General features: G+C 38.8%; 2 protein-coding genes across 14 annotated transcripts in view; one reads left to right on the top strand and one right to left on the bottom strand.

Annotated features, from left to right (window-relative positions):
• Positions 1-14,543, top strand: part of BLZF1 (basic leucine zipper nuclear factor 1) — an 85,393-nt gene that overhangs the window by 24,857 nt on the left and 45,993 nt on the right. For 2 of the 5 annotated variants that reach the window (XM_055365644.2, XM_019026400.3), the window contains exon 8: positions 3,073-3,224. The exons of 2 other annotated variants lie outside the window; for them this stretch is intronic. The gene's annotated coding sequence lies outside the window, so the exon portion shown is untranslated. Of the gene's footprint in view, positions 1-30; positions 519-3,072; positions 3,225-14,543 lie in introns of those variants that run through there. One more of the 5 variants, XM_055365649.2, reaches the window with a different exon arrangement.
• Positions 2,045-14,543, bottom strand: part of CCDC181 (coiled-coil domain containing 181) — a 65,878-nt gene continuing 53,379 nt past the window's right edge. For 5 of the 9 annotated variants that reach the window (XM_055365551.2, XM_019026357.3, XM_019026368.3 and 2 more), the window contains 2 exons: positions 4,421-4,575; positions 2,045-2,394 (listed from right to left, as the gene is read on the bottom strand). In XM_055365551.2, coding sequence (XP_055221526.2) covers positions 2,235-2,394; positions 4,421-4,575 — 315 coding nt within the window. In that variant the 3' untranslated portion in view covers positions 2,045-2,234. Of the gene's footprint in view, positions 2,395-4,336; positions 4,576-14,543 lie in introns of those variants that run through there. The other 4 variants (XM_004027863.5, XM_004027862.3, XM_055365587.2 and 1 more) reach the window with 2 other exon arrangements.

Here is a 14,543-nt window from a genome sequence, read left to right as displayed (position 1 = left end):
ACAGCTTTCTGGGTTGCTGAACATGTGCAGGTACCGAGAGCATGGAAGTTCCACGACCCTTCCTCCATACCTTGCCCCACGAATCTCTTCAATCTGGCTATTCCTGAGTTGTATCCTTTTAAAAAGAGAAACAGAAGTGTTTCTCTGAGTTCTGTGAGCGATTCTAGCAAAGTACTGTGGGAACTGTAACCGGGGGACCTATTATTTGCAATTGATGTCTGAAGTGGGGGGCAGTTTCATGGGACTGAACCTGGGTGTATGGTCTGCATTAACTCTGGTTAGCGTCAGAATTGAATTGTAGAATACCTACTTGGTGTCTGCAGAGAACGGGGAAATTGCTTGGTCTTGGGGAAAACAACCTAAACATCTGGTGTCAGAAGTGATGTACTGAGTATTGAGAGTATACAAGGAAAAAGTTTGTTTTTTCTTACTCTACCTCATGCCATATATAAAAATTAAGTAAAAATGAATCAAACTGGCCGGGTGCAGCGACTTACACCTGTAATCCCAGCACTTTGGGAGGCTGAGGCAGGTGGATCAGCTGAGGTCAGGAGTTTGAGACCAGCCTGACCAACATGGCGAAACCCCGTCTCTACTAAAAATAAAAAAAAAAATTAGCTGGGCATGGTGGCGGGTGCCTGTAATCCCAGCTACTCAGCAGGCTGAGGCAGGAGAATCACTTGAACCGGGGAGGTGGAGGTTGCAGTGAGCCGAGATGTGCCACGGCACTCCAGCCTGGGTGACTGTGAGACTGTCTAAGGAAAAAAAAAAAAAAAACTTTGTCTCTTTTTTTTGAGATAGGGTCTCACTCTGTCACCCAGGCTGGAGTGCAGTGATGCAATCTTGGCTCACTGCAACCTCCACTTCTGGGGTTCAAGCGATTCTCGTGCCTCAGCCTCCTGAGTAGCTGGGACTACAGGTGCATGGCACCATGCCCAACTAATTTTTGTATTTTTAGTAGAGACGGGGTTTCGCCATGTTGGCCAGGCCGGTCTCAAACTCCTGGCCTCAAGTGATCCTCCTGCCTCAACCTCCCAAAGTGCTAGGATTACAGGCGTGAGCCACCGCGCCCAGCCAGAACTTTGTCTTTTAAACTTTGCCAGAATGCTTACAGTGACTGTCCATTCTCCATCACACTTGTATGCTTACCTTTGTCCTTCACACCTTACATGCTCTTACATGTATCAGAAGTACTATTCCTCTACACACTGGATTCTTGTATACTCTTAAATAGCACATATTCTACCAAGGAATGTAATCTTTATAATATAACTGAGAGAAAGGATTTTGCAACCATACAGATCAGTCTATGTGAACAAAATGTTCATGTCTATATAGTTTCCTCCTCTGCAGAACGACACTAATAGGGTTGTCATATGATTACATTATTTATATAAAGCATTTATAATACATTTTAAAATGTTTTAAGCTCTCAATAAAAGTTGGCTAATTTTGTAACATACCTACCTAGAATAGTATTACACATAATTGCTATTTTATCATTTCAAGTTTTATTTCAGATTCGGGGATACATACGTGCGTTAGTTGCATGGGTATGTTGCATGTTGCTGAGGGTCCGGGTATGATTGGTCCCATCACCCAGGTAGAGAACATAGTACCCAATAGTTAGTTTTTCAACCCTTGCTCCCTTCCCTCACCCCCAGGAGTCCCCAGTGTCTACTGGGGACATCTTTATGTCCATGAATACACAATGTTTAGCTCTCACATATAGGGTGTATTTTTTAAGGTACTAACGGGTGGAATTAGGCTTACCCTATTGCTTAGCTTGCCATGATTATTCAAATCCAAAGTTGACATAAATAGGACTTTAAGGCCTTGAACCAGGCTTGTTTAAGGAGTCACTCCTTCAGCCTTATGAAATGTTCCATTGTAATTTTTTAACAATAATAGGAAGTATGAATAGAAATCTGTACCTTTCTTGTGTTTTCTGCTAGAAACGTTAATAAAATAATTTAGAAGTAGAAGGACATAGAATTCATTTGTTGTTCAATTTGTTGCACAGACTAAGAGATGGCACAACACATTACAACACTGTGAGAAAAAAATTTATTTTGTTCTAGTATTAAAAAAAAAATTCACTGTCAATAAAAGATAAATACCATTTCCATAATTTAGAATATAACCAAAGTACACAGACCATAAGAAATTATATCCAAAATTTTGATAGCAGCTGCCCACTGAAATATTCCCACTGAAATATTTAATAGAAACTTTCAGTTATAATGATCAGTAAAACGAAAAGGTTTGGCTTCTGACATATATAGGTGGTGCTGTAACTGTTTAGAACGCTTAGCTTCTAGTCGGAGCTGTCTAGTTCTCTCTCTGACAGCTTGTTGCTCTGCCATTTTTTCTATCCGTTTCCTTCTTAACCATCTGTAGAAACAGGCATGATCAGATTTGGTGAGTATCAACCTGAATACACTCTTCATGCTATAAAGTTACTACTATAGACAAAATAAATGGACATTTCTTTACAATGAAATACTGTCACAACACAAATTTTTAAGTATTAACTGAAAAATGTAAAGATTACACCCAAGGCTCATACAAGAAAGGACCGTTAGATTTGGGATCAAATGTTTGAAATTGTCTGTCTTACGATGAAACTGCCAACTTAATTGGTTTTTTAATAATAAACACTATTTTATGTGTGCTGTAGATCCTATTCTTTTTTTAGAAACAGGATTTCTTACTATTTGGTAGATTCCAAATAACTTACTCTTTGTAACTAGCTGTATTCTAAAACATTACTTAGCTAGGTTAAGAATACTATCATGCAGAAATGCTGCCTTACTCTTCTTATAGGTAAATTATAGAGCTTTTAAGTCCACAAAATAGTTCTTAAAATGAAAAGTAAGCCAAACATGAAAACGTCAAAAGCAGGAAAGGAAAAGTCCACATTCTAACAAATTCAAGTCTTAAACCTTGTTTAAATAATAGCAAAAATAACTGCATATACATATATAGCTGGTATGTAAGTGTGTATGTGGTATGTTTGTGTGTGTGTGTATGCACATACATACACCTGGTTTTGTTGTTTTTTTTTTTCAGAAATCTAAACAACTAAATAACTGTATTAGAAAAAAAGAAACTTACTAAATATCATAATCTGATGATATGTGGTCCTGAATTGGCTACTAGTTTAAGCAAATAAACTGTAAGTCATTTATGGGTTAGTTGGGGAATAAATGGATATGGGCTGGGTATTCGGTAATATCATTAATGAAAAGCAGATTGCAGAAATACAGTATGATCTCAGTATTTTGAAATTGTAAATACATGTACAGACAAATACTTAGACAGTATGCATACTGGTGTTAACAGTCACAATTTCTGGGTGATGAAAATGTAACTTGAAACCGCTCCATTTCTACAATGCACATTTACTGTTTCTGTTATAATAAAAGGGTATGTTAGAAAAAGAAAAAGGAGGCTGGGCATGGTGGCTCACGCCTCTAATCTCAGCACTTTGGGAGGCCAAGGTGGGCAGATCACTTGAGGTCTGGAGTTTGAGACCAGCCTGAGCAACATGGTGAGACCCCATCTCTACCAAAAAAATATAAAAATTAGCCAGGTGTGGTGGTGCACACCTGTGGTCCCAGCTACTTGGGAGGCTGAGGTGGGAAAATCACTTGAACCTGGGAGGGTGAGGTTGCAGTGAGCTGAGATCGTGCCACTGCACTCCAGCCTGGGTGACAGGAAAAGAAAAAGAAGGAAGAGAAAAAGAAAAGAAGGAAAGAGCAAAAGAGACTAAAGAATGAAATGAACTTCAAACAATTGGACTCAATATTCACATTTGGTCCCCCAACTCTCCCCACACTTGCTAGCAAAAATATGAAGCCACATCTGTATTGTCAGAATTAGGCAATGCAGTGTCTTACCCAAATAACTAAAAAATATCAGGTTTGCCTTAAATTACCAAAATATGTACCCAAATCTCCTTTGGTCTATACAGATTTTCCTCCTTAGTCCACCTGCCTTTCTTTTACTGGTAAATGCAACTTTTATTGGTTGCATTTATTGGTAAATTCAGTTTTTCTGAGGGCTATGTAGGAGAAGCTGTAACCAATCTTCGACCCATTTCTCACAGAAATAAGTAAACAATAAATGATAAGGTATCAAAGGCTATCACACTGGTGCCATAAGAAATAATTTAAGTATTGAAAAGTATCTTGAAGAAAAATTGGTATGCATATATATATATAACTCCATATATATAATATATATAATAGAGTTAAAGAATTATACATTTTTAAAAGCATGAATTTAAAATTGAATAGGTACGTGCTGTAAGAGAAAACATTTTGAGGGTTTTTTTTTTCCAATCTTAATTGATCATATAACTTTTAAAATGAACATGAGGAAGGAGGAGTGGGGAAATGCCCTGCCTTTAACTTACTGTTTAAAGGCCCTTTCCCGGCCTTCTGTTCCTTTAAGGAAGAATAAACATTCCTCTTGCTTTCTTAGTTCTTCTGTCTGTCTTTCTTTGATCTGCTCTTCGTGCTTTTTTTTAAGCCATAATCGAAAAGCTTGTTGTGGATCTCTGTTTTCCTGCTGATTAGAAAAACAAGCTTTACTTAGTTTAGATAAACAAGAACTACGTTTTGAAGCCCTGCTTATGGGATCCTACAAGAATATATTTCCTACTCTTCAATTTTTCATAATAATGCCAGCCTCATTACCTGCATTCCTAGTATCCAAACCAAATACATCACGCTTAAGTTTTAAGAATATCTTTCAGCAGTTACTTAACGGCTAAGCCTATTTTTCAAAACTGTAGTTCCTATTGTAAAGGGTGGCCATAAGGATTTTCAGTCATAAGAATTTTCTTATAAAGATAGCAGCCATGATAATTTTAACATAAGAAAAAGCTAGTAGGAGTGGCTTATTTCGTGGTCCCTCAAAGTTCATGATGGATAGTATCTTCAGGGAATTTTCAAAAGTTCAAAGAGCTCTTATTTGGAGGAATAAAGGAGAGAAAGAGGACAGATTTGGTACTCTTTACCCTTGGGAAAAGTGTCACCTCATGTGGATTCCTGGCTAGAATGCAAAAGGAAAAAATACATTTATTTAATACTTCCCCCAAATATAAGCTTTGTGATCGAGCTTATATCTTGCATTTCCCTCATCTGTTTCCTATATCTTGCATTTTTTCCCTTGTTTGTAACCCACATTGCCAAATATGCTCTAGTCTAATTTAGAAGATTATTCAGGATCTTTGATGCACAACTGAACTTTGTGGAGAAGACCCCTGGATCTAAAGAATCATTGCCAAACACCTGGAAGTCTGGGAATTGCTAGAGATGACATAAAAATGTTCAATCGGGAGTTATAGATCAAAAGAGTCCAGATACAAAGTAATAGATAGGAGGAATAAGTTCTGGTGTTCTATTACACAGTAGAGTGACTACAGTTAACAATACCGTATATTTCAAAATAATGAGAGGATTTTTGAATGTTCTCATCATAAAGAAATGACAAGTGTTTGAGGTAATATGCTAATTACACAATGTGTACATGTATCAAAACATCACACTGTACTCCATAAATATGTGAAATTATGTGTCAATTAAATACAATTTTAAAGTTAAAATATTTTTAAAGAGTCAAAGATTCAGGGAGCAACAGGATACATGGGTATCCCCATTCTTTTGTTCTTTCAACAGATATTCATAGTATTTACTACATAGCAGGCACTAAAGTACTGGGTTGCATTAATAAAATTAAGGTTCCCTCTCTCACACATTCTGTACTGTACAATACAGTAGCCACAAGTCATAAGTGGCTATTTAAATAAAATTTAAAATTCAGTTTCTCAGTCATACTAGCTACATTTCAAGTGCTTAACAGACACACATGGCTAGCAGCTACTCTAGTGGACAGTGCAAATACAGAAAATTTCCATCATCCCAGAAAGTTCTGTTGGACAGTGTTCTGCACAGACAGGATAAAAATAAGTGACTGACTGACTGATTGTCTGATCTGTCTGATTCAAAAGAAAATATGGGAAGGAGGGTAATAAACGCAGCAGTGAGTGAAAGGATGGTATTTAAATAGAAAGTGAGGGAGGAAGTTATGGGATATCTGGAGAAAAGCAGTGGTAACAATAAGAGCAAAGGAGCTAAGAAGGAATTGTGTTTGGCATGATCAATAAATAGCAAAGAAGTCAAAGTGAAGCTGTAGCAAAGTAGCTGAAGAGTGGAAGATGAAGTCAGGGAAGTAGCAGGGATCAGGTAATGTATAACCTTGCTGGCCATGGTAGGAACTTTGGATTTCATTTTGAGATGAGAAGCCATTGGGGGTTTCTGAGCATAAGTGACACAGTTTATTCACCATTTTAGAAATATCATTCTGGCTGCTATGTGGAAAACAGACTGAATGAGGGAGAGGCAAGGTAGAAGGGGGCTGGGTTATTAGGCTTTTGTAACAGCCCAGCCAACAGAAGAAAATAGTGGTTTAGATTAGGGTAGTGGGACTCTGTATATGCACTGAAGATAGAACCAACATAATTTGCTCAAAAATTGAATGGATAGTTTTATGTCATGCTTTAAATGATTATTTTTTAAATTATTCCAGGTTTATTAGTATAATAAAAATTCAAGAAAATATATTTTTAAAACAAGGTAAATTACAGCAGAACTATCATCAGAATGATAGACTGCATTGGTATGCAAAGATGTCACTGCATAAGATCATAGCAAATAACTCTCAATAGTGGAGGGAACCAAAATAAAAAATTAGAGGAAAATAAAAAATTATAAAGATAAAATATGAATTATACACATAATTAGTAATGGATTAAATTATCTGATTATAAAAAAGGATAAATGACTGAATTGGAGACTTTTGCATCCATCCATGATATCATAATTGGTATCAGATTTACCCTTCTGCCCTAATTAGCCATAAAGCTAGACAAAATGTATGCAGCAGCTTGATAACTGAGAGTAAGAAAAAACATGATATAACCCCCATATTCACCCTGGCTGTCTACTTGGTGACACTTTCCAGACAACGGTATAGGAAGGAGGAGCCATAGCATCAAGCAGTCACTAGTCTCACTGGGCTCATGAAACAGATAGGAGTTTGGGGCTGCTGAGACAGCTGAATTTCCAGGGCAGGGTACTAGAAATGAAGCAGTCATGTGGAGGGATGCTCCAAGAGTCTGTGTGGGGGTTTCCCTTGGGTCTTGGCAAGGCCTGGGCTGCACATGTGTAGAGTGAGGCTCTGTAAGGTCTAACAGAGAGTAGCTGCTGTTAATGAAGAAGATAATAAAGGTTGCATAGTTTTGGAGACATTGGAGTTCCAATCCAACTGTAGTGGGAATACTTCATTGCTTACCTTGGTCAACCACTTACAACCCTAAAAAGGCCATGCTTTGGAAGTAAGGGTCATGTCCTAGAGTAAGGACCATGCTCTAGGACTAAGGACAAAAGCAAAATAAACCCATCCTAACAAAGCATAAAACAAAGTCTGACAGGATCAGGAGAATTCCTTACTAATCTAACTGCCTACAAGAAAAAAATTCAATACCCTTTAAAGGAAAACAGTGTATTCTATATTTCCTTACAACTTTTATATTGAAAAGATCCACAGTCTATTAACCAATTTAAAAAAAATCACTGGATATCTAAAGAAACAAGAAAATGTGACCCATAATCCAGAGAAAGAGGCCTTCAACAGATCGATCCTAAGATGACATAGATATTGGCATTTAGATACAAACAGGTCTAATATTTAAGAAATGAAAAGATGAATATAAAAAAGGTCTAATATGTAAGAAATGAAAAGGTGAATATAATGAATAAACAGAATCTCAGTAAAGAAATGGAAACTTAAAAAAATAAACTGACAGGAGGATCCAAGATGGCCAAATAGGAACAGCTCCAGTCTATAGCTCCCAGCGTGAGTGATGCAGAAGACGGGTGATTTCTGCATTTCCAACTGAGGTACCGGGTTCATCTCACTGGGGCTTGTCAGACAGTGGGTGCAGCCCACAGAGCACAGTGGGGCATCGCCTCACCCAGGAAGCGCAAGGGGTCAGGGAATTCCCTTTCCTAGCCAAGGGAAGCTATGACAGATGGTACCTGGAAAACTGGGACACTCCCACCCCAATACTACACTTTTCCAACGGTCTTAGCAAACGGCACACCAGAAGATTATATCCCGCACCTGGCTCAGAGGGTCCCACTCCCACAGAGCCTCGCTCACTGCTAACACAGCAGTCTGAGATCAAACTGCAACGCCGCAGCAAGGCTAGGGGAGGGATGTCTGCCATTGCTGAGGCTTAAGTAGGTAAACAAAGCAGCTGGGAAGCTCCAACTGGGTGGAGCCGACCACAGCTCAAGGAGGCCTGCCTGCCTCTGTAGACTCTACCTCTGGGGGCAGGACACAGCTGAACAAAAGGCAGCAGAAACTTCTGCAGACTTAAACGTCCCAGTCTGACAGCTTTGAAGAGAGTAGTGGTTTTCCCAGCATGGAGTTTGAGATGTGAGAAAGGACAGACTGCCTCCTCAAGTGGGTCCCTGACACCCAAGTAGGCTAACTGGGAGACACCTCCCAGTAGGGGCCGACTGACACCTCATACAGCCGGGTGCCCCTCTGAGACGAAGCTTCCAGAGGAAGGATCAGGCAGCAACATTTGCTGCTCTGCAATATTTGCTGTTCTGCAGCCTCTGCTGGTGAGACCCAAGCAAACCAGGGTCTGGAGTGGACCTCCAGCAACCTCCAATAGACCCACAGGTGAGGGTCCTGACTGTTAGAAGGAAAACTAACAAACAGAAAGGACATCCACACCAAAACCCCATCTGTACATCACCATCATCAAAGACCAAAGGTAGATAAGACCACAAAGATGGGGAGAAACCAGAGCAGAAAAGCTGAAAATTCTAAAAATCAGAGTGCCTCTTCTCCAAAGGAATGCAGCTCCTCCCCAGCAATGGAACAAAGCTGGATGGAGAATGACTTTGATGAGTTGAGAGAAGAAGGCTTCAGACAATCGGTAATAACAAACTTCTCCAAGCTAAAGGAGGATGTTTGAACCCATCGCAAAGAAGCTAAAAACCTTGAAAAAAAGATTAGACGAATGGCTAACTAGAATAAACAGTGTAGAGGAGACCTTAAATGACCCGATGGAGCTGAAAACCATGGCACAAGAACTACGTGATGCATGCACAACCTTCAGTAGCCAATTTGATCAAGTGGAAGAAAGGGTATCTGTGATTGAAGATCAAATGAATGAAATGAAGTGAGAAGAGAAGTTTAGAGAAAAAAGGGTAAAAAGAAATGAACAAAGCCTCCAAGAAATATGGGACTATGTGAAAAGACCAAATCTACGTCTGATTGGTGTACCTGAAAGTGACGGGGAGAACAGAACCAAGTTAGAAAACACTCTTCTGGATATGATCCAGGAGAACTTCCCCAAGCTAGCAAGGCAGGCCAACATTCAAATTCAGGAAATAAAGCGAATGCCACAAAGATACTCCTCGAGAAGAGCAACTCCAAGACACATAATTGTCAGATTTACTAAAGTTGAAATGAAGGAAAAAATGTTAAGGGCAGCCAGAGAGAAAGGTCGGGTTACCCACAAAGGGAAGCCCATCAGACTAACAGCGGATCTCTCGGCAGAAACTCTACAAGCCAGAAGAGAGTGGGGGCCAATATTCAACATTCTTATAGAAAAGAATTTTCAACCCAGAATTTCATATCCAGCCAAACTAAGCTTCATAAGTGAAGGAGAAATAAAATACCTTACAGACAAGCAAATGCTGAGAGATTTTGTCACCACCAGGCCTGCCCTAAAAGAGCTCCTGAAGGAAGCACTAAACATGGAAAGGAACAACCAGTACCAGCCACTGCAAAAACATGCCAAAATGTAAAGACCATCAAGGCTAGGAAGAAACTGCATCAACTAACGAGCAAAATAACCAGCTAACATCATAATGACAGGACCAAATACACACATAACAATATTAACTTTAAATGTAAATGGACTAAATGCTCCAATTAAAAGACACAGACTGGTACATTGGATAAAGAGTCAAGACCCATCAGTGTGCTGTATTCAGGATACCCATGTGCAGAGACACACATAGGCTCAAAATAAAGGGAAGGAGGAAGATCTACCAAGCAAATGGAAAAAAAAAAAAAAAAAAAGCAGGGGTTGCAATCCTAGTCTCTGAAAAAACAGACTTTAAACCAACAAAGATCAAAAGATACAAAAAAGGCCATTATATAATGATGGGGGATCAATCCAATGAGAAGAGCGAACTATCCTAAATATATATGCACCCAGTACAGGAGCACCCAGATTCATAAAGCAAGCCCTTAGAGACCTACAAAGAGACTTAGACTCCCACACAGTAATAATGGGAGACTTTAACACCCCACTGTCAACATCAGACAGATCAACGAGACAGAAAATTAACAAGGATATCAAGGAATTGAACTCAGCTCTGCACCAAGCAGACCTAATAGACATCTAGAGAACTCCACCCCAAATCAACAGAATATACATTCTTCTCAGCACCACATCACACTTATTCCAAAGTTGACCACATAGGTGAAAGTAAAGCACTCCTCAGCAAATGTAAAAGAACAGAAATTATAACAAACTGTCTCTCAGACCACAGTGCAATCAAACTAGAACACAGGCTTAAGAAACTCACTCAAAACCGCTCAACTACATGGAAACTGAACAACCTGCTCCTGAATGACTACTGGGTAGATAACGAAATGAAGGCAGAAATAAAGATGTTCTTTGAAACCAATGAGAACAAAGACACAACATACCAGAATCTCTGGGACACATTTAAAGCAGTGTGTAGAGTGAAATTTATAGCACTAAATGCCCACAAGAGAAAGCAGGAAAGATCTAAAATTGATACCCTAACATCACAATTAAAAGAACTGGAGAAGCAAGAGCAAACACATTCAAAAGCTACCAGATGGCAAGAAATAACTAAGATCAGAGCAGAACTGAAGGAGATAGAGACAAAAGAAACCCTTCAAAAAAATCAATGAATCCAGGAGCTGGTTTTTTGAAAAGATCAACAAAATCGATAGACTGCTACCAAGACTAATAAAGAAGAAAAGAGAGAAGAATCAAATAGATGCAATAAAAAATGATAAAGGGGATATCACCACCAATCCCACAGAAATACAAACTACCATCAGAGAATACTATAAACACCTCTATGCAAATAAACTAGAAAATCTAGAAGAAATGGATAAACTCCTGGACACATACACCCTCCCAAGACTAAACCAGGAAGAAGATGAATCCCTGAATAGACAAATAACAGGCTCTGAAATTGAGGCAATAATTAATAGCCTACCAACCAAAAAAAGTCCAGGACCAGACAGATTCATAGCCAAATTCTACCAGAGGTACAAAGAGGAGCAGGTACCATTCCTTCTGAAACCATTCCAATCATCAGAAAAAGAGGGAATCCTCCCTAACTCGTTATGAGGCCAGCATCATCCTGATACCAAAGCCTGGCAGAGACACAACAAAAAAAGAGAATTTTTGACCAATACCCCTGATGAACATCGATGCAAAAATCCTCAATAAAATACCGGCAAACCAAGTCCAGCAGCACATCAAAAAGGTTATCCACCATGATCAAGTGGGCTTCATCCCTGTGATGCAAGCCTGGTTCAACGTATGCAAATCAATAAACGTAATCCATCATCTAAACAGAACCAAAGACAAAAACCACATGATTATCTCAATAGATGCAGAAAAGGCCTTCGAAAAAATTCGACAGCCCTTCATCCTAAAAACTCTCAATGAACTAAGTATTGATGGGACGTATCTCAAAATAATGAGAGCTATTTATGAGAAATCCACAGCCAATATCATAGTGAATGGGCAAAACTGGAAGCATTCCCTTTGAAAACTGGCACGAGACAGGAATGCCCTCTCTCGCCACTCCTATTCAACATAGTGTTGGAAGTTCTGGACAGGGCAATCAGGCAGGAGAAAGAAATAAAGTGTATTCAATTAGGAAAAGAGGAAGTCAAATTGTCCCTGTTTGCAGATGACATGATTGTATATTTAGAAACCCCATCGTCTCAGCCCAAAATCTCCTTAAGCTGATAAGCAACTTCAGCAAAATCTCAGGATACAAAATTAATATACAAAAATCACAAGCATTCTTATACACCAATAACAGACAAACAGAGAGCCAAATCATGAGTGAATTCTCATTCATAATTGCTTCAAAGAGAATAAAATACCTAGGAATCCAACTTACAAGGGATGTGAAGGACCTCTTCAAGGAGAACTACAAACCACTGCTCAATGAAATAAAAGAGAACACAAACAAATGGAAGAACATTCCATGTTCATAGATAGTAAGAATCAATATTGTGAAAATGGCCATACTGCCCAAGGTAATTTATAGATTCAATGCCATCCCCATCAAGCTATCAATGACTTTCTTCACAGAATGGAAAAAACTACTTTAAAGTTCATATGGAACCAAAAAAGAGCCCACATTGCCAAGACAATCCTAAGCAAAAAGAACAAAGCTGGAGGCATCACGCTACCTGACTGCAAACTATACTGCAAGGAGACAGTAACCAAAACAGCATGGTACTGGTACCAAAACAGAGATATAGACCAGTGGAACAGAACAGAACTCTCAGAAATAATACCACACATCTACAACCATCTGATCTTTGACAAACCTGACAAAAACAAGAAACGGCGGAAGGATTCCCTATTTAATAAATGGTGCTGGGAAAACTGGCTATCCATATGTAGAAAGCTGAAACTGGATTCCTTCCTTACACCTTATACAAACATTAATTCAAGATGGATTAAAGACTTAAATGTTAGACCTAAAACCATAAAAACCCTAGAAGAAAAGCTAGGAAATACCATTCAGGCCACAGGCATGGGCAAAGACTTCATGACTACAACAAAAGCAATGGCAACAAAAGCCAAAATTGACAAATGGGATCTAATTAAACTAAAGAGCTTCTGCACAGCAAAAGAAACTACCATCAGAGTGAACAGGCAACCTACAGAATGGGAGAAAATTTTTACAATCTACCCATCTGACAAAGGGCTAATATCCAGAATTTACAAAGAGCTTAAACAAATTTACAAGAAAAAAACAACCCCATCAAAAAGTGAGTGAAGGATATGAACAGACACTTCTCAAAAGAAGACATTTATGCAGCCAACAGACACATGAAAAAATGCTCATCATCACTGGCCATCAGAGAAATGCAAATCAAAACCACAACAAGATACCAACTCACACCAGTTAGAATGGCAATCATTAAAAAGTCAGGACACAACAGGTGCTGGAGAGGATGTGGAGAAATGGGAACTCTTTTACAGTGTTGGTGGGAGTGTAAACTAGTTCAACCACTGTGGAAGACAGTGTGGCAATTCCTCAAGTATCTAGAACTAGAAATACCATTTGACCCAGCCATCCCATTACTGGGTATATACCCAAAGGATTATAAATCATGCTGCTGTAAAGACACATGCACACATATGTTTATTGCAGCACTATTCACAATAGCAAAGACTCGGAACCAACCCAAACGTCCAACAATGATAGACTGGATTAAGTAAATGTTGCACATATACACCATGGAATACTATGCAGCCATAAAAAAGGATGAGTTCATATCCTTTTTAGGGACATGGATGAAGCTGGAGACCATCATTCTGAGCAAACTATCGCAAGGACAGAAAACCAAACACCGCACGTTCTCACTCACAGGTGGGCATTGAACAATGAGAACACTTAGACACAGGGTGGGGAACATCACACACCAGGGCCTGTTGTGGGGTGGAGAGAGAGCATTAAGTGATATACCTAATGTAAAGGATGAGTTAACGGGTGCAGCACACCAACATGGCACATGTATACATATGTAACAAACCTGCACGTTGTGGCACATGTACCCTAGAACTTAAAGCATAATAAAAAAAAAAAAAAGAAAAAAAAACCCACCACAAAAAAATTTAAAAAAATAAACCAACAAACAAACACAACCTAAATTCCCTGAATGGGCTTAACAGTGGAATGAACATTGCAGAAGTACTGATGCCTCAAGATGGATCAATAGAAATGATGTAAACTGAACAAATGAAAAAAATTTTCAGTAAACAGACGTTTAGCAACATGAGATAATAGCAAGTCTTCTAACATACGTAAAATTGGATTTCCAGAAGGAGAAGAGAAAAAAGATGAGGCAGAAAAAGAAAAACAAAAACCTTTGAAGAAACAGTGGCTGAGAATTTCCCAAATCTGGTACAAAACATGAACATAAAGATTCAGGAAGCTCAGCAAAACCCAGGTTAGGTAAATTCAAAGAAAATCACACATGTAATACACTTCTAAAAACCAAAGCCAGGAAAATTTTAAAGAAGCCAGAGGAAAAAGATTTATTATATACACCAGAACAATGATAAGAATGATAGCCAACCTCTGAATAGAAACAAAGGACATTGTAAAACAATTGAACATCATCTTTAAAATGCTGCAGGAGAAAAA

This window comes from Gorilla gorilla, chromosome 1 (assembly GCF_029281585.2).
Source record: "Gorilla gorilla gorilla isolate KB3781 chromosome 1, NHGRI_mGorGor1-v2.1_pri, whole genome shotgun sequence".
Lineage (NCBI taxonomy): Eukaryota > Metazoa > Chordata > Mammalia > Primates > Hominidae > Gorilla > Gorilla gorilla.
This window is presented reverse-complemented; position numbering and strand designations above follow the sequence as displayed.